Source organism: Pezoporus wallicus, unplaced genomic scaffold (assembly GCF_028554395.1).
Source record: "Pezoporus wallicus isolate ANWC-B61680 ecotype Strahan unplaced genomic scaffold, APGP_CSIRO_Pwel_v1 contig_593, whole genome shotgun sequence".
NCBI classification, from domain to species: Eukaryota; Metazoa; Chordata; class Aves; order Psittaciformes; family Psittacidae; genus Pezoporus; species Pezoporus wallicus.
The window spans coordinates 110,376-133,822 of NW_026642342.1; the positions used below are offsets into that span (position 1 = coordinate 110,376).

General features: G+C 41.9%; 1 protein-coding gene and 1 non-coding gene across 7 annotated transcripts; both read right to left on the reverse strand.

Annotated features, from left to right (window-relative positions):
• Window positions 1-27: 27 nt before the first annotated feature.
• Window positions 28-21,772, reverse strand: ATG16L1 (autophagy related 16 like 1). 6 transcript variants are annotated; one of them, XM_057428942.1, is made up of 19 exons: window positions 21,427-21,772; window positions 20,468-20,561; window positions 18,440-18,545; window positions 16,937-17,010; window positions 16,495-16,746; window positions 15,537-15,602; window positions 13,072-13,158; window positions 12,289-12,345; window positions 12,049-12,096; window positions 11,238-11,340; window positions 8,689-8,794; window positions 8,503-8,573; window positions 7,176-7,247; window positions 4,747-4,867; window positions 3,809-3,914; window positions 2,852-3,001; window positions 2,393-2,440; window positions 1,925-2,026; window positions 28-1,526 (listed from the first exon to the last, which is right to left on the reverse strand). In XM_057428942.1, the coding sequence occupies exons 1-19, from the start codon at window positions 21,539-21,541 to the stop codon at window positions 1,433-1,435; spliced, it is 1,872 nt and encodes a 623-aa protein (XP_057284925.1). In that variant the 5' UTR covers window positions 21,542-21,772; the 3' UTR covers window positions 28-1,432. The 6 variants fall into 6 exon arrangements, with proteins under 6 accessions (XP_057284925.1, XP_057284924.1, XP_057284927.1 ...); XM_057428941.1 differs by having other exon boundaries at window positions 13,072-13,161; XM_057428944.1 differs by lacking the exon at window positions 12,049-12,096 and having other exon boundaries at window positions 21,427-21,771.
• Window positions 10,756-11,027, reverse strand: LOC130609895 (small Cajal body-specific RNA 6). Its single transcript, XR_008974911.1, has one exon. It is a non-coding gene; the product is annotated as a small Cajal body-specific RNA 6 (non-coding RNA).
• Window positions 21,773-23,447: the final 1,675 nt, after the last annotated feature.

A 23,447-nucleotide genomic window follows, 5' to 3' on the forward strand; every position in this document is an offset into this window, starting at 1 on the left:
AAATAAATGAATCAGGCATTGTGGAGGTTTAAAAGCAGAACACAGGTTTATTTACAATCAAGTTCTTATGGGCAGCTGAATAAATAAAAACTTTGCCCCATATACTCTAATTCCCCTCTGCAGAAAGTGTCTGAACAAAAGGCTAGGTTAGAGAGATGCCTGTTATAGCAGCTGCCCCCTAATCCAGTCCCTCCAATGAACACACTTCCTTAGTAGAACACTACCAGGAAAGAAGAAAATAAAGTGCAAATAAAAAGGCAATAAAACGCTGGTGGCTTGTCCTGAGGCCCAGATGATGTGGAAAGGTTTGGCTGGATAAAGGTATGCCAGGTAGCTCACACCCAGCCACACCATGGTTTTGGAGACTTAAACAGGGACAGAGCCAAGACTCCACTCCGTAGCACAGAGAGGGCTCCAGCGCAAATGGGGATATTGCACGTGTGCTCAAGAAGGGGGAAAGTGGCCTGGAACTGCCAGCACCAAAACAATGAATTTGGGATTTAACCCCACTGCTCCCCTGTGCTCTGCTGACAGCCTCCAGGACAGGACGGAGAACAGAAAAAGGGACCAAACATGAATATTCCGGTACTGAAATCACAGTATGACTACATTCCTTATCACAGCAGCACAACAGAAGCTCAGCTTCTCTCTCCTCACATCCAGTAACCAAACTGCTTGTGGAATAAAAAGATAAAAATCTCCTATTTTGTAATACCCAAGGTGTTGAAGGGCATTTTAACAAAAGGGTGCAGAAGTCCTGAACAATGGACCACTGCCTTAAGAACAGGTGAAACTGATACACAGAGTTCACACAACAGTGTTGGAGAACCTGTGTCAGAATCAGAACAGACCTGAATTGATCTGGCAACTCAAAGGCAGAGCTGCCGGAACCATGGGAGACTCTTTAAAAGCTGTTCCAACACTTCAGGCTGCCTAGGACCTGTCGACATTTCAGGATCTTCTCACCCCATGCCTGAACTAGGCCACAAGAACAGAACACAGGAGACAGAACATGTATTAAGTCAGCATACACAGTAACTTCTTTCCAACATTCCAAACTCAGAGGTGCTTGGATACATTTGTGTGACAGGGTATTTGGCACAGCTGACTGGTGAGGAAACCCATTAGTATCTTCAGCTCCACTTGGTGCAAAGATACTTCATGTAAAGGCATGACTAAGTAGCATTCTCCATCCAGAACAACTAATCTCTTGCCGAGTCCAGTGCCACAGTGCAGTTATGGCACAAAGAAGTCTCTGACTCAGGCTCCTTCTCCATTGCATTAGAACTTTCCTCTGGAAAGTGAAGCCCATGCGCTGGTTAATATCCCGACTCCAGATGGATCTGGGCTTGGGTCTCCATTCTGTTCAGCCATGGACCAGCACCACCATACTCAGAGGTGTTAGATGCTCTGCCTTTCACCCTCCAACCAGTCAGAATTCAGACCACAGGACAGCCTTGTTTCCTTTGTCCACACTGACCACATGGGCACCCGCTGGTGACCACGCAACTGCATTGATAGGAGAACTGAAATGGAAGCCAGGTATAAGTTCACAAAAACACTGAATTCCACAACAGCACTTAACACTGGAATGAAGTATTACAGTACTCTATCAAAGAAAAGGCACTTTCCCAGCTCTCAGGAGACTCTGGCTTTTCATAAGCCTATGAGAGATACAGTTTCTTCTGACTATATCAAACGTACTTTATTAAAATCATATCTCAGTTTAAGAAGTTGAAAAATAACAAACCCAACCTTAATTCAAGCTATAGAATACTGCCAGCAATCCATAAAGAATCTACATATTAAGAATTCTGACACGCTAATGTAAGTTGCAGAGCTGTACAACTGTAATTATTCCATAGCTCATCAAGATTCACAACCCAGATACCTGCTTTAGATCATATGGCCAGCTTCCCCTCACCTGTGATGCTTTGTTAGTGTCCTCTCCAATTTCCCAGTGAGCACATTCCAGATGTAAAGGGCCCCATCAGCTGAACCAGCAGCCACATAGTTACCGTCAGGGCTACGAGATCAGAAGGTGCAGAAGGCAAGAACAATTTTCAAGTCAGCAATTTATCAGCACACGTAATCACTTCACCAGCAGCTTCCTAAGCAAGCAACTCGGCTTTAAAGTCTTCCAAGAGTTATGTATTATTACCAGCTGCTAACACTAAGAGGTGAAAGCCCTCTAAAATCAGAAAGTTTCCAACCCATTGGATCAACACCTACAGATATACTCTGTCTTGACCAAAAGGTAACCTTGGCCAAATCATGAACTCTGCCCCAGTTATTGTACCTGTAAATGTGGACAATGCAGCCAAGCATCAGAAATCACTATTTTTGCTGGGGGAAGATTTATCAGGCATCTTGCTTACATATCTGACCTTACCTGAACACAACTCTTGTCCAGTCAGAGCCACATTTGAATCCCTGGGCACTGAAAAGTTAGAAGAATCAGATAATTATAAGCTCATTTATAAGCAGATGGACTTGCAGGTTTTCACTAAAGAGTATGGTAAGGATTTCTACAAGAGGTTTGGAATAAGCTCTGGTATCCCTTTATCATAATTTGCATTTCTCATACACCAACCCTCAAATGCATCTGAAGAAATTCTTTCCTTTAGGCCAAAGACTTCTAAGCCAAGCTATCTTCTTTAAAGAGATAAATGAAAAGACCCAATAGAGCAGACCTTTGCTGTTAGGCTTGAGAGAACTTTGCTATCCATGTAGAAAAACATCTTGGAAACTGCTCTCTCCATGGAGATACTTAAAAACACCCCAGTACTGAGAACAATCTGCAATCCAAAAGCACTGAAATTCATAATGTTCTTGTGGAGAACACGCTCACCTGAATGTCTGTTTGACAGCACCAACCCGTAGATCAATTATCTTTAGCAGATCATCACGGGAACAGGTCAAAAGCTCTGTTCGCTCTGAGTTCAGGTCCAGAGCTGTGATTCTTCCAAGCAGCTCCAGTTCTTTTACTATGGTTTCAGTCCTGAAGACAGACAGACAGAAAGACAGACAGACAGAAAGACAGACAGACAGAAAGACAGACAGACAGAAAGACAGACAGACAGAAAGACAGACAGACAGAAAGACAGACAGACAGAAAGACAGACAGACAGAAAGACAGACAGACAGAAAGACAGACAGACAGAAAGACAGACAGACAGAAAGACAGACAGACAGAAAGACAGACAGACAGAAAGACAGACAGACAGAAAGACAGACAGACAGAAAGACAGACAGACAGAAAGACAGACAGACAGAAAGACAGACAGACAGAAAGACAGACAGACAGAAAGACAGACAGACAGACAGAAAGGCAGGGTAAACCCAGCATCCAGAGTCCAAACCACCTCCACATTAAAGCTTTGACTTGTCCCAGTGTGAAAGAAGAGGAGAAAAAGTTTATTGGTTTATTCTCGCCCAAGCTAGATCTCACTTTGTGGATAACACTTCCAGCTATCTAACAATAGATACTACTTCCATCACTACCCACACTCTGAAAACCTAAACAGTATCTAGAATGGCAAATACTAACCGATGCAAAATATTTACAAGAAAGCTGACTGCCCTTTTGGAAAAGTCATTCCCCCCCCCCCCAATACAAGTATCCCAAATCTAAACCACCAAGCAGTGTAAAAGTAGTAACAAAAGTCTCTTTCAATGGCCTTTTGCAACTCTTACAACACATCATTAGCTTCCAAGCTCAGGAAGAGAAATTCCCTAGTTCAGATTATACTTGGACAGAAATCCCATAACCACTCCTATGCTGTTACCTCTCTTACAATAGTTTTACCTGATGTCCCAGAAACGAATTTTCTTATCAAAATGTCCACTCATTACACATTGCTCAGTACATACGATGTCATTGCAGCTAGATCCTGCAAACACTGTTTTTATACCTAAAAAAAGATAAGCTAATGGTGACACACTGAAGTTTATACTGTACAGACTAACGAAAACAGACAGAAAAATCATTATACCACATGCACACACAGTGGTCACACAAGCAGTGTCCAAGGAGTGCCACAGGGCAGACAAATTCTGTCTTAGAATAATCCTGACTTAAGTCTTCAACAACCTCTCTGCCCTTCTCAATCTCCTTTGCTATGGTTAATATCCCTTTAAATGCTCCCAAGAGAACTGCTTTACTTCCACTTGGTATTTAGACAGCTATAATTTGCGGCTGTTAAACAACATGAAACTGTGTCCTTGACCTATGTTTGTAGTCCAGGTATCAAGGTAACCCTGAATCTCCACTTCTGTCTCAGGACAAGCATGTTTAAGAACCATAAATAGGAGACAAGCCAAGGAAATAAGGTGCTTTCCCCAGAGAAAAATCCGGATCCTAGCATTTCCTTCATGTGAGTTTTTTTGTACGCTTCCAGGAGACATTTCCATCCACCTTAGGGTTAAAAATTCTGACCTGGCACCAGATTTTTCTGGAAGACTAAAATACCCACCCCCAGACTGGTAAACAAAGAACATTCACAGAAAACAGCTGCTGTTAATGTAATAGCATTAACAGCGCTTCCTGCATACACATGCTTTCTTATTTCAGGTAACAGGCAGAAAGTATCCAATTACTTGAATAACAACACAAGATGGGATGGCTGCTAGCTTTTGCTTATTTTTAGACTAGCAAGCAGTTGAAATAACCTAGCTGTCAAACTTATATTTACATTTAGTAGAAGCACAGAACATGGATGAAAGACAGAAGTTAGGTTTCCTTACAAACTTTGCTGCGGAGGTCCCAGAGCTTGAGGGTCCGGTCATGACTTCCTGAAACAATACGTGCATTGTCCAGCAAGAACTTGGCTGACAGAACTTTGCCACTGTGACCTGTCAGAGTGTGCTGAGGAAAAGAGATTGACATGGTTAAATTGCACAGTTCCACTTGCTCCCTTTTCCTGTAACTTACTATTTAACCACTGTTAAATAGCAGAACTTACTAGTTCTGCTATTTAACAACTCAAAGGTAATCTTAAATCATAACTGGCATACGTAATGCATTGCTTGGAGAAAAAAATATAATCTATTATAGTTAAACACAGAGATTAATACTGAGTAGGAATGTCAATAATACAGAGTTCAACCTGAAGCTGGGAGACACAGGTCACCTTTGGCTGCAGTTGCTTATCTACTCGGAGAACCTGCAAGCTGTCTTCCTCAACACTCCATACACCTATGTTTCAAGACAGATGGCAACTGCAACACAGCCTTGCAGGAGCTATGAGAAGGGGATAAAGCAAGCTGAAAATGGAAATTGTGCCTTCAGGTTTTTATAATGAGCTTCTGTGAAGGATGCAACAGGTTATCTAGTCTCAGCTGTTACTATCTTCAAGCCTGAAAGCTGAGACAACCAGAGATTTCGGAAGAACTCCCTGCAGCAGTTTTTGGGGCTGACAAGAACATGAACCACATTCACTTCATATTGCTGAATATTTACATACCAAAATAAAAAAAAACACAGGTAATGAATGACTGAAGTGAGACAGATGATGAGACACTGGCACAGGTTGCCCAGAGAAGCTGTGGCTGCCCCTCCCCTGGCAGTGTTCAAGCCTAGGCTGGACAGGGCTTGGAGCAATCTGGTCTAGTGGAAGGTGACCCTGACTGTGGCAGGGGGTTGGAACTGGATGAGCTTTAAGGTCCCTTCCAAACCAAACCAGTCTGGGATTCTATAAGTAAGAACTGTGAAAAACAAGAGAAAAGCCTTTGTGACATGTACTTAGATTTATTTCTTTTCCCTGATACTCAAAGGAATATCAAATTACACAAAGTGATCTGGGCTTGGGAAATATAAAAGAAAAACCCTTAAGAATAGAAGGGAATGGGAGCAAAGTTTGGGGAAAAAGAAGCAAACCTGAAAAAAAACAGTTCACAAACTATGAATGAACATATCATCCCATAAAACCCACTTTGTCTTAAGGACACAAATTCCAGAAAATAGGATCTAAACCTTCACTCTACATCTCTCTCCTGCTCCTGCTGCACAGCCATTACATACAGATATTTCAATTTAAATAGGGAGGTTTTGGCAAAATTTACCATGATTTCAGCTTCACTGCCTCCTACTCATGTGCAAGCCATAAGAAACACATGCTCGAAAACAAGAATGCACAAAGAATCTCAGCAAACAGTGAATGCACTTGCCCAAAGCTGGCAGTCACCAGGACACCAAAAAACTACAGGAAGATACTGTGAAGGCAGGTGGATGTTTGCAGGGATAACTAACTTCCTGCAGTGAGTAATCTCTAGTCTGTTAAACTTTTATTCACTATAATTCATATTCAACAGTAGGTTTTGCAGCCAAACAGAAACTGCAAAAGAAATGGTATTCTTCACTTTTCTAAATGAGATCTTGTATCTCCACACTAAGAATTACCCAGTGATTTACAGTGCAACTGTAGGTTAGAACTGACATGTGAAATGTCAGAAGATTCAGAACAAAGTAGCATCTTCCTAAACAAAAAGTTGAGGAAAAGTGTACGCAGGAATGACAATAAAAACACTCCTAGAAAGCTGAAAATAAGCTTTTCTTTTGGCCAATCAAAGACAAATCCTTCGTTAAACTAGAGCTAGACGTTGGAGAAGAACATGAGTAAGAAGAAATCAGGAGCAGAGGAGGAATCTTTCAAAAGACATGCAGAATCAAGTCACAGAATCATAGAATCTACTAGGTTGGAAAAGACCTGCAAGATCTTAAAAGCTAGACAGAAGACTCCAAGAACGCTGCTGCTGACTTATGACAACAGAATCCCTCTTTCACAAACCTTCTTCAGCAGTTTGTTCCTTAGACTGAGGATAAATATTGACATGGTTCTCACCAGACTGTAAGAAGCATTTAAATTTCCAGAGAGGTTTGCAAAAGTACACTGGGTTTATGTGGCTAGTGGCGGGGGGGGGGGTGGGGGGTGGGGGGTGGAGCTGTACTGCGAAAATATGCAGTAACTGGAGTTTCCTGCAGGCCTGCGCAGAGACCAATACTGTATTTTATGCCTTGCTGTAAAGACCCTTAAGAAAACAAGACCCTGTTAACTAAAGAACTATTTAAAGTGCCTGCAAATGCCCAGCTTCCAAAATCACCATGTCCCCATTAGCAAAACTGGAAACACAACACAGCAACAGCCTGAGCACTGCTTTGCCTTCAAGAGACTCACCCGTAACCGATTGTCATCAACTGTCCAGATTCTGCTGGCAAAGTCATTTGAAGCTGCTAAGAGGTAAGAACCCTGTGGACACAAGATTAATTTAAAACTACTTCTGCAAGTCAATACGTAAATTAAATCCAAAAGCATTTCCAATAAATCATTAAAACCACATTAATGCTATATTGCCAAGGGAAAAAAAGGACAAAACCACTATGGAAAGCTATTGTAACAACTGCTTAGATACGCCTCAGTGGAATTCACTCAATTCTTGCAATTTTCATTAAAATTCTAACATTTTAAAATACGATTACAACAACTAAATCTGTCCAAGGATAGAAAAATTTACTTGCTCATGACTTCAGGCTTAGGGCTCCTCATGTCATGCTGAAGAATGGTCACCACAAGATTCAGGCTTGCACTCCTGTCCATCTCAAAAGACTTTCCGGAACACTTAAAGACCACCAGCATCTCACTTCAGGCAGCTCTTGCCTCAGATGTGTTCAAGCAACTTGCCAAAATCAGAAGTATTACCTCCTGCAAATTAATGGTGCCAGCAACCTCAAATGAGCTGGTCAACGTCTAAAGGAAGGACCCTTTTGGGTGTGTATCAATAAAGCTCAGCACTTGGAATCACTGAATGGAAGAAATGTCAGCTTTGGTCTACTGTCCATACACAGTGGAAGAGGTCTGAGCAGAAAAGACAGATCACATGTCCAGTTAGAACAATCCAAGACCTCAAACTCCTGCAAGTAGGACTGTTGGATGCTGATCCCAGTCATGGCTCTGACACTTCAGGTTAACACGAACCACACACACCACAAGGTGCCAGCAAACATTACTGTGGTGTGACTGTTGAGAAACTGCTGGGAGAAAAGGCCATGGAAATCCAAGTATTTAGGATTATCAGACCGTTTTCTATTCATCAGATCTCAGTAGAGCACTGATGAAAATAAACTTCACAGAAATAAAGCCTCAGTGTATTTGCTTCTTCTATGCTGTTACACCAGCTTTAGTGGGAAGCTGGAAACTGATTTCTTACTTTAGACATAACCTAGCATACTGTACTTTAATTTCATCATAATAGCCCATAACAGCCAGTGGCTGAGCTGCATATCATCTTCTGAACTGTAAAGCATATAAGAGAATTACAGACTGTGGCATACCAAATAAAGATCTTTAGTATAATCTTAAACTACTTGCAGTTACTCCTGTAAGTATTTTAACTCATTCTTAAGTAACTTTTCAAAGTGTTAAAATGGTAATTGATAGCAGACCACAACATAATTGAATTATTTTATTCTCCATCACAAACAGTGGATATTGCTCAGATACTCACAGCACTATCAAATTCTATGCTTGTAATCCCAGCGTTACTACCAGAGAGGGAACCTTTGGGCTCACACCTGTCTGCACAAGGGAAGATGAACAAAACTTAAGCAGTAGATTAGAACAGAACCTAACACAAAGTGAACTATGAGTTGGTTTAGCATCCCACCATACCCCAAAGCAAAAAAAGATTTACCTCCCAAGACTTCCCAAAGCTTAACCCTCCGGTCCATGCCTCCTGTTGCTAGTAACCTGGAGCCAGGGCTGAACTGCACTGCATTCACCTCTCCATCATGTGCATCCTGAGGAGTGGGAGGAACAGAACAGCCACCCAAAATCAAGTTAGACCCAAAACCCACAGATCAGAAAGCTATAGAACTTAAAGGTTATACAGAACCACAGCTGTTGATCTTTCAACAGTATACAGGAAACAAAGCCACAGACTGAAACTCTGTTATGGTTGATGGTGTGCAGAGAGAGCAAAAAGGGCTGATCCTTATCTGAAGGTAAAAACAAAAGCACATAAAGAAAAACCACTACCAAGGACTCAATAGAGATAAACTGCCAGAAGCTTTACCATGCTTCGTAAGTTTAGGCTTTATAAGGTAAGGCTTTTAAGTTACACCAGAAGAAAAAAAAAAAAAGGAAACAACAAGTAAAGAAAACAGTAACATGATACACTGTAGAAGGAAACTAACTTTTCACTTCTCCATCTAGAGCCAGCCATGGAACATGATCCAATCAGTTCATGCAACCACAGAACAACCAAGTCATGCTTGATTTAGGAAAGTCTGTTAGAAAACAGTATAACAGATTAACTGCATTTGTTTACTGTACTGGTGATAATGCTACTTTATATTGGTGCTTTAGTAGTCCCAGCACAATTGTGACAGTACCTTCTCTCAAAGAGAACTTGGGGTTCCTACCTGCAGATGCAGTGACATCCCTGCACCCCTGCTTCCTCACACCTTAATGTTTTGAAACTTGAATTGGCCTCTTATAGTGATTCTTCCACCTTTTAAAACCTATGAAAATTTAAGGTTCCTTCCTTTTTTACCCCTTGTTAACTTCACAGCTTTATACTACTTCCCACACAGCATTAATACCATATCCTTAACTCATTTGCTGCATTCCTTTTTAAGTATTTTCAGTAACTGTTCTTTCAAAATCCATTTTTCTGGAAACTTGTATTTTTCTGGAACTTGTTGCTCGAATTTGGTCTGCCAGCTCACATTTAGGGGTTATCACACTTCAAATCTGATCTTTCTCCAAGTGCAGAAGAGCCATTCAGAACAAAACTGGTCAAATGTCTTGCCCAGAAACTATGCCTGAAAATAGTGGCTGAAGTGACTGCCTTCTCTGCCTTCCCAAGCCTGTTCTTTTACTCATCTCTCAGGAAGTGAGCCTGGTCTGCTCCCTGTATCTGCCAAACCTCTGGCACACAGTCCTTGTATTAATTCCTAGAATGATCTGCTGGACCTAGACACGTCCTCACCTCCACCTGGGCTCCAAACACGAGCTAAAACGTAACACGGATCCCTTCCAGAAAGATCATATGGATTCCCATGGAACAGTAGGGCCTTTTTACTTCAAGTATTGCAGTGCTAACCACATATTGCCTCCATAGTGCAACAGTCTCACAGGCTTACATCTGCAGCTGTTCCTAGTACTGCTGCAAGATGGGCAGCACTCTCCACATTGTCAAGACTAGGGGGTCAGCACAGTCTACTGTGGTTTGCCCCCTCTATCAGGAAGACAGGCTGCACTGCTCTTGTAAGTTCAGATACGTTAAAGAAGATCAAGAGTGAAAACAGCATAACCTCCAATGCCTTTTATGATGAAATTAGCCAGGATTATATCTGTTCACCAACTCTGCTTGCTGTACATAGCCAGAAGAGGAGAGAGGTTGCAACACATGCTGCTGCCATGAACACCTCCTTTGACAGCACCAGGCTGTCACTTAAGTTACTCTCACTTAAAGTAACACTGGTACTCCCTCCACACCATGACTTCCACTGGAGAAGATGGTAACAGGGCAGGCTAAGAATACACAAGCCTCCATACTGCTGTGAGCCACTCTTACTCTGGATGAAAAAAAAAGGAAGTCATTTCATATGCATGAGATATCCACATCCAGCACTGCAGTGCCTGTGAAAGCTCAAGAGGAGTGTTCAAACAAGTATCTACAGTACAAGACAATTTACCCCAGTATCTTTCATTCAGAAGGCAATGCCCTTCACAGGCCAAAGCAACATATGAAAGAGGTCTCAGCTTGAAAACTTTAGATCACACACAAAAAATGAAGACACCCCACTACCAGGAGCTCCTCTTAACCAGCTCTGTCGGATAACATTCAGTGCCACAACTCCCTTCACTGTGGAGAACTGGAACTGAATTAATCCCAAATTGTCAGCAATCCCTTCCTCAATCATAGCTCTACTATAGCATGACAGAACAGGGAGTGCTGGGAGCCAAAAGGGTAATAGAGTGTAATTCCCCTGTGCCCTCAGACCTTTTACTAAGTCATCATTGACCTCAGTATGACAGACATCAAGCTCATTGGCTCTGAGAAGCATTTGTGCTAAGAATTAAACGGGACAAACCATGCTACCAAATCACAAATTCCTTTCTTGTTTGGCAATATAAGTAGAAAGTTTTGGGAGATCAGTTCCCACACATATAGAATTCACTTCCCCCAAGGACAGTAAAAGGATTAGTAAACCCAAGAATTACTTCTATACTTACAAAGACACATATGGCAATAGTGGGCACTCTCACTTCTTTACTGGCACCTGGATGTGGCTCTATGTTGTCCTGGGGAGCAGGGAATGAGGACAAAGAACGTCTCCTGAGATGAAACAAAGTAGAAATATTTTAAAATGAGAAGTGAATGCTGCTTCTCATGAGTTCATCCAGATCTGTACCTGTCACTTAACTACACTGCACAGTGATTAAGAAATGGGGGAAGGAGGTTTTAACTTTTATCAAAACTTTCAAAAATTATATCTCATAGCGCTACATCCACTTGCGGCTTTAGATATTCCATAGTGTGCCAGAAAAATTACCTGAACTGATTACTGACCTCATTTTGGAGTAACCTTTTTGTTTTTGTTAATAGCAAAGAGAAACATAGGAATAACTGCAGCTGAGTTCAGCTGGAGAGACTGCAAGTCCATCATTATGCCTAGGGAAACCAAACATCATTGCAGCACTACCTCCGAGGCAGCAAAATGCTCTATTCAAAAGCTCAAGCTTTAACCAAAGACTGTCCACATAAAGCAGAGCTTAACTTAGATGGGGTGGCTCCCCTGTGGAGCCTAGACACAGAACCCAATGACTTAAATAACCCTATTAAAGGAGCAAAGTGCAGTGGAAAGTAAGAGCAAACCCCATGTATTCTCTTCACAAAGAGGGGCTCTCAACTGTAGACAGTTTCTAGCTACTGTTATCAACATCTGAAATCTAATCAGGATAATGAAGCTGGGTTCCACTTTACTTCCACTTTACTCAATGGAATACAATCACATGCTGGACTAAGAGTGGATAATGTTTTCACCTGGCAGCATCAGAAGATTGATGTCCCAAAAGGGGAGACTCAGACAGACTGGAGGGAAAGGTCAGAGGTCAGCACACGGCAAGATGGAAGAGACAGGAAGTTGAGGAGAACAAAAAAGAAAAAGAGAGGCAGAAGCTAGAAGAAAGCTGAAGTTATTGTTTGTATTCCCTGCATCACCAAGATTTTGGCATACATTTAAACCAATATACAAAACAAAGAGGTGAAAGTGTTCTAACCTACCCAAAGATATTAGTGATAGAGTCCAGAAGACCTCCAGCTGGCTGGGAGAGTCGCTTACTGAAGGAGGGGAGGACAGGTTTAAACCTTCTGAATAGCTTCTCCACATAAAGATCAACACAAATACATTTCATAGCAACAAGTCTCTGGAAAGACTCCCTCCCCTGCAGACCCAGTCCAAAGACAGAAAACACCAGAGGCAGGCATCAGTTCAAAAGTCACCAGCAACTACAACTCAGGACATAATCTGCATATGAAGTTTCTTCAATTTGCCCTCAACCTCCACCGTCTGAATTACTGGTTTTAGATGTAACAAGTATGAAGTTTCAGCCAAATTAATCTGTGCTCTCATGTAACTACCTCTTACTTTCCACTCACTGCTATTTTAAAGAAGAAAAAGATGCATTTAAACTAGCTGAAGATTATTTGCAGCATTTTAGCTAAATCCAAAAACCTGGCTGTTTGCAAAGTCACACTGATAGTCTGAATACTCACAGAGGCACTGTAATACCCATGTTACTGCCTGTTTGGTTTTTAAACCTTTGGTTTTAAGATTAAACACAGATTTTTCAAATACTTGTGTAATTTAGTTAAAACAGCAAAGGAAAACCAGCATATCTATAGCATGGTAACAGAACACAACATAGGAGTTTCATACTATGGGGAAAGTACTAAACTCTGCTCCAGCCAAAAGCAAGTAAGACTCGTAAGTAGCATAGCTCCAACTCTCTTACACCCCTTGTTGTTTCTCAATGACATGGTACAGAAATCTTTTGGTCTACAAACCTGGCTGCTCGGCTGCCAGTTCGCACTGGAGATGTCTCCTCAGCTGTGTCAGAGGTTTCATCTGCAAGCACTTCAATATCATCATCCCTGCTGAAGGGAGAGAAAACACCTCATTTTCAATCAGTCAGAGCTTGCTATGGAAACCACCTGCTGATGCATATGAACTGAATGGATGACACGGTCCATGGTCTGCAAGTATCTGCACCCAATCCACATCTAGATTTATTGAGCTGTGGCAACACGTAGGTAGACCCAGACAATGCAAATGCTGATCTGGCTGACGCTGCCAGAGATACTACATTTAACATACAGTATCTGCAAACAAGTATATGCACCTATATAAATTTTAGGTTTTGTTTACTTTTTCTTTGCAGTTGCTAATTACACTCTTCACTGACAACAGTGTTGGACAGTTATGGGCTACGTTGACAGGCATCCATTCCATACATTATATTTCAGCTTGCAGCACTACAGATGGCATTATAATATCACATCTGAGCAAGACTTTCCTATGGAGTGAGTATTTGCTGGAACAATTAGAGAACAGCAAAAACAGGAGTTAATGCAACCCCAGCTATGTGTGATATCCTATTTTCACAGCACTTTTTTTTGCTATTCAAAACAAGGACATATAAAAAAAACTACAAAAGTCTGAATTTTCCCTGTTCATCCATGCCAAAGACATTCTGATATTTTCTACATGGTTTTACTTCAGGTTCTGCTCCACTAAGTACAAGGGACGTCTTGGTTCACTTCATTGAAATGCTGGTGAGCGACTGAACAGAAGTGTGAGGTTCCAATACATACATCGTTACTGAATCCAGCTCAAATAATCATCTGATGCTAAAAGGTTTTTCCCCATTAATCATCATAGTTTCTGACAGTCTAGTAGTTTTTTCCTTCAATAATGATTTTTCTTCCACTGTTGATTTTGCAGGACAAGCTATTTTTAAACACACTTTATCAACCTAATGCCATTTGACTGAACAGGAAGTTTAAATTCAGCATTTAAGAAGGAATAAACCAATTCCTGCCATCAGATAACACCCCGCTACAAAAAATTGAAAAGGACGGGACCATTTTTAATCTCTCATTTCAGAATACAGCTGCATTTAAAAGGCCTAAGATTCTGGAGGACAGTATATCTGAAAAGGCTATGGAAAATACATACTCTGATTTAAAATATCAGGCTGATATTTCAATAAAACACAATATTTCTTGTAATAGCTCAAACTTCAGATTTTAAAAAACAGCTCATGCTTTCCCTGAACTTTCCATGTTAACCTGTTTTTGAAGTGAATATAAACACCAAGGCACACTCCTTGAAATGGTGCAATCTCCCCCTTCAGTAAGCAGCACATTTAAACAACACAAACCCTCTAAAATTACAAAATCAAAGAAGAATCAAAAACATCTGTGAAGCAGGGTTTGAGTCATTTACATAAACAATTATTTTACAGATTTGAACAGGCTTCTTTTCAACTTCTCAGTTTCTTATTTGAAATTATTTATGAAACACTGAGACCACCATCCCCACCACAATAGGAAGCAAAACTTTAAGCTGCTGTGCTACAGCTACCTCTGAGCTCAGGTCTAAGATAGGAAGATCTCGCTTTGGGTAATGGAGAGGAAGAAGCTTAACAGGGAAAACAGCCACAGACATTGTACGTGCGTTTTCCTTCTCAGTGCAACATTGTTTATTTAAGAGCTTAAAGTTCCAAGATATTCCCTGTGTGTTTACAAAGACAACAGATACCAAGGAAAAGCCTGCACACTGCTCTGTCACTGTGCTCTGAAGAGCTCTCAGTGATATAATGCAATAATAATGCAGCAGGTGTACTTTTCCTAGATTTGGCTAAAACAAGTGCCAATAACCTTATCAATCTCGTGCAAAGCACCTATACTACCAGCTGCCCACTTCAGTCACCTGATTAAAAACCACCCAGGAGTAAACACAGCAGTAGAAAGAACAAGAGACTAGAGATTCAGCTCTGGCTTGCCAGGAAAAGTAACTCCACATCTACTTTTTTTCCTAAAGAAAAAAATCTCTCCCAGTATGGAAGTATATTTTCACTCATTCAGTACCTGTTCCTATAGGTAATCCTTGAATGTATTTGCAGCCTAACACTTGAAAATGTAGGCACCTGCAGAGTGCACAAATGAAGAACTATTCTGAAGACCAACAACACTGCATAATAAAGTTTTAATGCTGAAATATTAATATATATTCACCGTACGAACAGCTCTTGGGACTTTCAGTCCAAGCAGCTATTTTTAGTCGTAACAGAGCTCCTTCTTCTGAAAGTTCAAGTAGGGAGTGTTACTGTACATTTGTGACTTTACAAAGTTTAAACTCTCCTCTATGTCACCAAATTTAGAAATAACAAAAATACCATCTGTCATGCTTCTGCATAAAACTGAAGCATGAAGTGATGAAGGAGACTCTACAAATCAAGACTGCTTACGGTTCAACAGGCAGGGGCTCTTTGGCAGCTTCTGCTAGTTCCTTCTGCAGCCTGGCTTGTCGTCTCCTAAGAAGGAAGAAAACAAGGTTATTAGAAAACCAGAACCAAAACTCCTTAATCCCATTTCAAAGGTTACCCTGCACAGTTTTGATGGGGAAATCAGACCACTACCTTAATTTTATCCTGCTTTTCAAGATACTGAGAGCAGGAGAGGCAGTTTTCTTACTATGAATAGCATAGGACAGTCAACCAAGTGAAGGAACACGGCAAAATGTACCTATGGCCCTTTATGACCCAGAAGAATGAGGATTTGCTTGGAGTGCAAGAACTTGCTAAAATAGTAATTATATTAGTAATACAATGACTGTTAGGAAATATAAAACTGCCAAGCGCTATGAGACTTGAATTATAGCTTTTAGTCTCCAAGCACCCTTAGCTGACAAGCAAGCTGAAGCAATTCAGAAGAAAAAAAATCTTATTTTGCAGAGGGGAAAAAAAAAAAAAAATTTGCAAACTTTTTGCAAGTTACAAACAGATACACACAGATTAGTCTCGTGGGAGCTGCTCCTTTTAGCAGAATGCAAAAAACCCTGAAGTTAGTTAAGTTAAAAAAAGACAAAACTTCACATAGTATCAAGATGTAATATGAACAAGAGACATCCAAATCAAATACCAGAAAAGAACCCAACAGTTCCTATCTGATTTATCATCTAAAGGCCATAGTTAGGTGTTTCGCAAGAAACAAAAGAACATGTTTTATTAATTTAGAAGACAGGAATGTTTTCACAAAGCATCCATCTGTGCTGGCCAGAAGGATGAACACAAAGTTGTGGATTCTCGGTTCTGCAAGAATACAGAGACCTCAAATTAAAACTAAATCTGGTTTTATCCTATGCACTCATTGTTAGTCAAACATGTATTGTGAAGTTGTTTATCAAACAGAGGTCATCAGTCTCACCTTGAATCCTTTTCATTTTCTGCATTCAAACGATTGGCTTCTTGTGCTTTCTCTGCCATCCAACGCGAGACCAACTCCTGGTTGTCTTCAGTAGTTTTCCTCAGTTTCTCCTCCAAGGCATTGAAGGTGATCTGGAGAGCATCATATTCGTCTTTCAGTGTCTGATTAGCTCGCTCAAGATCTTGCAGTTTGCTACGTAATTCCTGGCACTCTGTTTCTAGTTCAGAGATCTTTTGCAAATACTCTGCAATCCTGGAACAACAAAACATAAAACCATGAGGCTCTCCTCTGGGACATATGCCATCATCTTTGTGCTCTTTGCACAATGCCTAACGAAGGGATTTTTAGCCCAAGACCCTAAGAGAATATTATAACAGTAATAAACAACCAGAAGCCCGAGTCTCATACTAACCACACTGATGAAGAAACAGTTCCTACTCACTTTGCTTCATTCATCTGCATCTCTTTGTCCTTCTGCTGCATTTGGTTATTCAGATCAATTACAGACTGGGCCAACTAGGAAAAGGAGAAAATTGTATTACAAAATGCAGGGGTGCCAACTGGATAATACACACTGAGCAGCAACCAGCAGGAGTACAGAGCAATCTAATACAACAAGCATGGAACACATGTTTTAGCTCTTCTTTCACAGTTTCCTATACAGATCTGTGGACTTCACCTATCACACAGGTCATTAAATCATAGAATCCACTTTCAAAAATGAATCGTGAAAAGATTACTGTCCTTTGATATCCCATCCCTTCCCTCAGGAGTTTCTTTAATAAAGTCACATCAAACAGAATATGTATTAGGAAGACATTTTTTGAAGTAGTGGAAAAATCAACACAGAACCTAAAAATTGCCAAGAAAGTAAACCAATAAATGAGTACTAAGAACTAATCAACAAATATTCCTGGTATGGCCAGGACAGACATGTTCACATGTTGTAAATACAGGTCTTCCCCACAAAGAAAGTTGCTGGTGGAGTCTCTGCAGTGCACAGGAAACAGGTGCAGAGGTCAGCACTAATGACAACTTAGTCATTAGTGACAATCAGACAATGAGCAAGCCCCACAGTATGCAGAGCCTCAGCTGCCTAGGGAAAAGAAAGACTGAGTTTTGAGAGAGGTGCCTGCCTGGGTAGGTGGCTTAGGATACCAGGCTGGGGGGAAAGAAGGAATTTTCAGTGCTTTGATTAGTCAGTGCACACCTCCTGCAGAAAGCTGTCTCCTCTGTGAGAAAAGGAGCATAACATTTTCCAGGTCTCTCTGTAAAAGTCTGCAGCATCATTCAGGTACTAGCTCCTGGCACATTCAATCCACTGCTGGGATTTTGAAAAACTGAATTCTGCAGATGAAGCTTCCACATCTTCGCATCAAAAAGAAAAGGAAAACAAACAAACGAGAGGGAGCAGCTTTTCCTCTCTTCTGGGCCCAAATCTCACAGCTAACAGGACTCCTGGGCTCCTTACTGTATCTACACAGCAGAACCAGTACTCCCTTTTCAGTTCAACACCACAGAACCATCAATCTTTCTTTGTGCTTGCTTATTTTGTGCACTCTTTTGTAGCAGTGGTGCTGCAAATGGAGACAAATGAAACCTCACACAGCCACCTATTCTCTCATTCAGTCTTGATAACGTAGAACTAGTGGTCATGCACAGCTCTAAAGAGTTTCTTCCTCCTTTAACAAACACAGTTAAAAACCTACTCATGAAAACACAAAATTAAGTACTTCTTAACACTCATGCTATACTGACAATGCAAGCTCTCATCTCCCAGCTGTCAGTTTTAAAGACCTCTGGTTTATTTTTATCATCAACATGAGTAGCTTAAAAAGGCTGGTTTTCCTCTTTTTTTTTTTGAATTTTTTTTAAATCTTGGTAACTTAAGGTCATGTTCACAATAGGCCAAGTATGCACCATACAGAACAGAAGGCTTTCTAACCTCTCCACGTTTCTTATGCAGCTCTGTCAGCTCCTCTTGATGCTTTATCTTCAGCTGTGCCAGTTCCTGCAACTGAGCATCATTCCATGTGCCATCATGTCCTGGACTGGAGTTTAAGAGAGAGGAAAATGACATGTCACAAACTAGAATCCAATTGGTTCTGTGCCTTTGACAGTTGATCTTCAGATGCTACCTCCCCTGGATTTTCCATACTACATCAGAGACACAGGTCATTCCTGAAGAACTAAACCACAGCTAGCTCCCCTTCAACACACTTCTCACCAACCAAAATGCCATTATACAGTACTGGAAATTAAATTTACTGAGAACTCAATTCACCTTTTGTATATTTCTAAAACAGAATTCAAACTCAAATGAAAGATAATTAACCTTTGTTTTAATTTGCATTAAAACAACCAAGTCTTAGAAGTACTCTCTTCAAATCCTGAAAGAACTACAAATATTTTAGCACCTTGAGTTTGTTTCAATTGAGCTGGTGGGACCACAAAGATGACAGATACCTGGAGAGAGCATTATACAGAGCACAGAACCGAAAGCCAGGGAACCAAGGGTATATTTCCAGGCCCCTAGATTTACAGTCCCAAGTGTTACAAGTCACTCCTCCACTGCCCTATGTTCTAGCCTCTTCCTTTGTAAAGGTTTTGGTGTATTAATTGTGTTTTACAAAACAGTAGGACCATGACATAAGCTGTAATTTCCCCACACCAGAACACCATACACACACACAGATCACACACACAGACTCAGAGCAAGTTAGCTGCTATATTTTAAATTACCGTTTTTAAAAGTAGTAGTTTTAGATTTGTTACTATTATACCATACACACAATACAAGGTAATTGTAAGCATCTGTTTCTGCAGTCATTCTGTGTTATAATGGTCCAATGGGAAACAGATAACGCATTCAGATGCTGAAAGGTCTCACAGTGCTATTAGTAACTTTACACTCACCTCAACATCAGACAACACCTGACTGAGCTAACACTGTACTAGAAGACACTGCATTTCCAAGAAAATGTGTCCAAGCAGACAGGAAGCCAGGACCTGTGGTAATATCCAACACATCCAACAACTCTGGCCATGCACACCCCTACAGTCAGAGCTAGGTACTCCTCTTTGGCCTTAAGGTAAATAAAAGCATTTTTCCTCAGCTAACTAGGATTAGGGAATTCATTCTGTTTCCAAAAAACGTTGAATCAAAGTTCAGCTTAGCATTTACTCTGAAGATGCTGTTTCTGTGCATTTCTTCTCATCCTCACCTACTCCAGCCTCACCTCTTAGAGTAGGTGCTCAACAAGAAACGGATTCCCACACACCAATGATGGCTCTTCTATGTGGGTGAGGCACAGGTTGCCCAAAGAAGCTGTGGCTGCTCCATCCCTGGCAGTGTTCAAGGCCAGGCTGGACAGGGCTTGGAGCACCCAGCTCTAGTGGAAGGTGCCCCTGCCCGTGGCAGGGGGTTGGAACTGAATGAGCTTTAAGGTCCCTTCCAACACAAACCATTCTATGATTCTCTTTAAAATATGACGCCTATTTAGGACTAACACTTTACAATCTTTTTTTTCCTTTCTACCCTTCTATGTGATAACACAGATTGGAAGAAACTAAGTATCTATTTCTTCCTCCACTGCACTGCTTGTAAGATCAAACAACTTAAAGAGTCACATCACAATCATTAGGAACTAATACCAGGTAAACCTTATAAGCGTTACAAGGCAAACAGATCAGAAGCAGTTCATTCTGGTGCACCTCCATACCTCAAGTTTGTGACAAAAATGTGACCAAAACTTGGTCAGATCTTTCTGCACCATATACTGCAAACGTATTGTTACTTTATCATGTGTTTAGAGTTAGTTATATTTTGGTTTTATATCAACAGATTTCCCAGTTTGTTTTATTCCAAGTTACTACAGTAACCTAGAAGTTGTTTGTGTAATGCATCCAAGAATGGTTTAGGTTATAGTGCGTATGACAAAGAGCTGACTGACAGAAAAGCAATTTTAAATACCTGATCTCATGTCTGCTCTGCATGTCGTATTTTTCTGCTTGAAGCTTATCAGCCAGCACCGCATGAAGGTCTGACTTCTCTAGTAGCTTGTTATCTGAAAGGGAAAAAAGTACAAGTAAGCAAATAACCAAAAAGCAAAACCAGATTCCCTCATTCTTCTTCTAACAACTAAGATTTAGTATCTTTAATTATTCTGACACAAGCTAATGTTATGCAAGCCACGTCAGCATTCACTCCTCTTTGATGTCAGCAGGCTAAAACAGCAGTCAGCTACAACTCCAAGAATTCCTCATTAATTCATAAGTTGTGTGGGGCTGGTCTTAAGAGACTGCCCAAGCATGTTGCTATCTGCTAATACAGAAGTTCAAAGTACAAAACTCTTTATAGCCCCTCCAGTGATAACAAGGAGAAAAATATGGTTGCATCCAACACTGCACAGTCCTGTCAAGGTGTGTTTGCTCCCCCCTCCCATAACATGCAGCCCCTCAGCATCTAAGCCAGCTGCTCTTAGGTGACCCCCACTCCCATTCAGTCCTGTCATAGGTGAGGCAGGAAAAGGATGGGCAAGTAAGCACTGGATAGAAAGCGCTGGCCCTGAATAGCTCCAAATTTTACAGAAGACCATGAACATGGTCAATAGTGCTGTTGTTCCCAATTCCACAAACATCTAAGTGGGAATGGTGCAGACAATTTAGACATTCAGTGACTGTCCACAGCACGAACCCAGTTTAGCCTGTGAGGGGACTCAGAGGAAGAACTGCTTTTTTTTTACCTCAGTGATGAGGAGCCCCCAGCTTCACTCAGTTTTATCAAGCATCTCCCAACCTGTGACCTGGAAACGACACGGGCGAGGCCTTGCGAGCCCCTTACCAAGGCGGTTTCCCCACTTTCTGAGGAAAAGGGAGGAAAACAAGAGCCTCTCGGCCTCGACCCCACCGGCGGATCCGCATCCCACTTACACTGCCCGATGATCTCCTCGAAGGCCTGCCGCTGCAGCCGGTCCCTCCGCCGCAGCTCCGCCGCTATGTGCCGCTTCCACGGGGGGAAACCGGCGGCGCGCAGCCCCGACGCCATCTCCGCGGCGGGAAGGGGCAGCGAGGGCGAGCGCCGCCCAGGCCGCGGCCCACGAAGGCCAGCCGAGGGGAGGGTGAGGCGGGCAGGAGCACCAGAAGGCGGCGGAAGGCCGGTGCCCGGCCCGCGGCGGCGAGGAACGCCTGCTCAGAAAAGGAGCTCGGCCCGAGGCCGCCGCCCCACGCCCGCCATGGCGCTGCGGCCGCGCTCCGTCAGGGGCCCTCTTTCCTCAGAGGCGCACGGCACTGGCGACAGCGGCTGTCCCGCCACTGCCTGGCGCCACCTACCCCCCCCGCCTCCGGCACCGCTCACCACACCACCCTCGCTTCAGCACCGGGCAGTACACCACCGCGAGGCTGCACGGCAACCGCGGAGTCGGCCTCCACCGCCAGGCAGCCAGGACGACACCCTTCCGAGAGGAGGGGGCCTTGCGCCATTTTCTGTCCTCTCCCGAATGAGCGTCCATGCGCTGCCGCCATCTTGAGAGCGGCGAGCTCATCAGTCCAGCCCGAGCCGCCATCTTAAGAGGGCTCTACCCTCGTGTTGGTGGTAGTACCGTATTATAGCTATGAATGAACATTAAACAGTTACTAAAAGCCCCACAGCTACCCGAAGGGTGATGTACTGCATCACCCAAGATACACCTGCCGTACTTTTTTTTGTTTTTGTAGCCTTTTCCCCCAGATCTCCCTACAAGACAACGTCCAGCTCCTGCATTGCATGCAGAGCATCAATCATGAAGCTTTACTTGAGTTGCAAGCTGTTCAAGGAGGGCAGTGGTGAAATAAAGTGCGGTTTGGGGGTCTTCAGATAGAATTACTTTGAAAAATTACTTGGAACACAGCATAAACTACAAGGACAGCCTTCACAGCATCAGCACATCCTGCACAGCATCACAAAGAAGCCATGTGTGCTCTGGTGAATGTAAAAATCCCTAACTCTTGCTTCACTGCTTTACTTTTAACTGCTTGGCTTGTTAAGTAATGTGTTAGGTAACCATATTATTGTAATTCAATTTGAAACTGGGCAGGGTGCACAAAGCTTTTTGTCTTGGGCTAGCGAAAGAGCTTTGTTTCTCTTTTGGGTAAATGAATGAAGATGCAGTTATTAAATTGTAACAGAATAAAACAGATGATTCACTAAATTATTACACTGGAGCTGGGCTAATAATAGCTCTTGCACAGCTCTGTCTTATCAAGTACATAATACACAAGGTTATGCATGTTCTCTATGAAACTAATTAAGCATGCAGCCTACTTTTTTCTGCTTATACATCATAAAATCAAATTAGATGTTTAAAAACACGAAATTACTTGAAACTGTAAGCTCAAGTCCTAATTCTACAGATACAGTTACGAGACTCCCAAAGGGCAGTGCTGAAATTCATCCTTTCAAATCTTCTCTACATCTTAATCCTCTGCAGAGAAAGCAGAAAGCAAACATAAAGCATGGGGAAAGAGGGAGAAGAGAAGAATACAGGGGTTAGACTTAGTTACTTGTCCCCTGATGCTTTTATCTTGGCCTTAATATATAACCAATCCTAAAGCGCCTCACTGCCTTTGAGTGGCCAACCACGGCTTGCTTTCAGCCTCTCCAACAAAAATCCTTCAGCTCATCTTTGAGAGAAGGCTTTTCCCACTAAAACTGGGAGAGAAGATAATTGTCCACTACTTCTTTCAGGGGGGCAGGAGAAAGAATCAATGTGAGCAGAACTGGCATGGAAAAAAATACGAAAGGAAAAGTGTTTTCAAGCATTAGATAAATTGGATACTGGAAACGCAGTGTTTACCATTTAGAATAATAACGAGGCTGTTCCAAGGGAAGGATTCCAATTAATTTTCATCTGTATAGGTCTGAGTCTTAGAAAAAACACACTATGTTAAAGATATTCACCTTTCTGTAATCTATG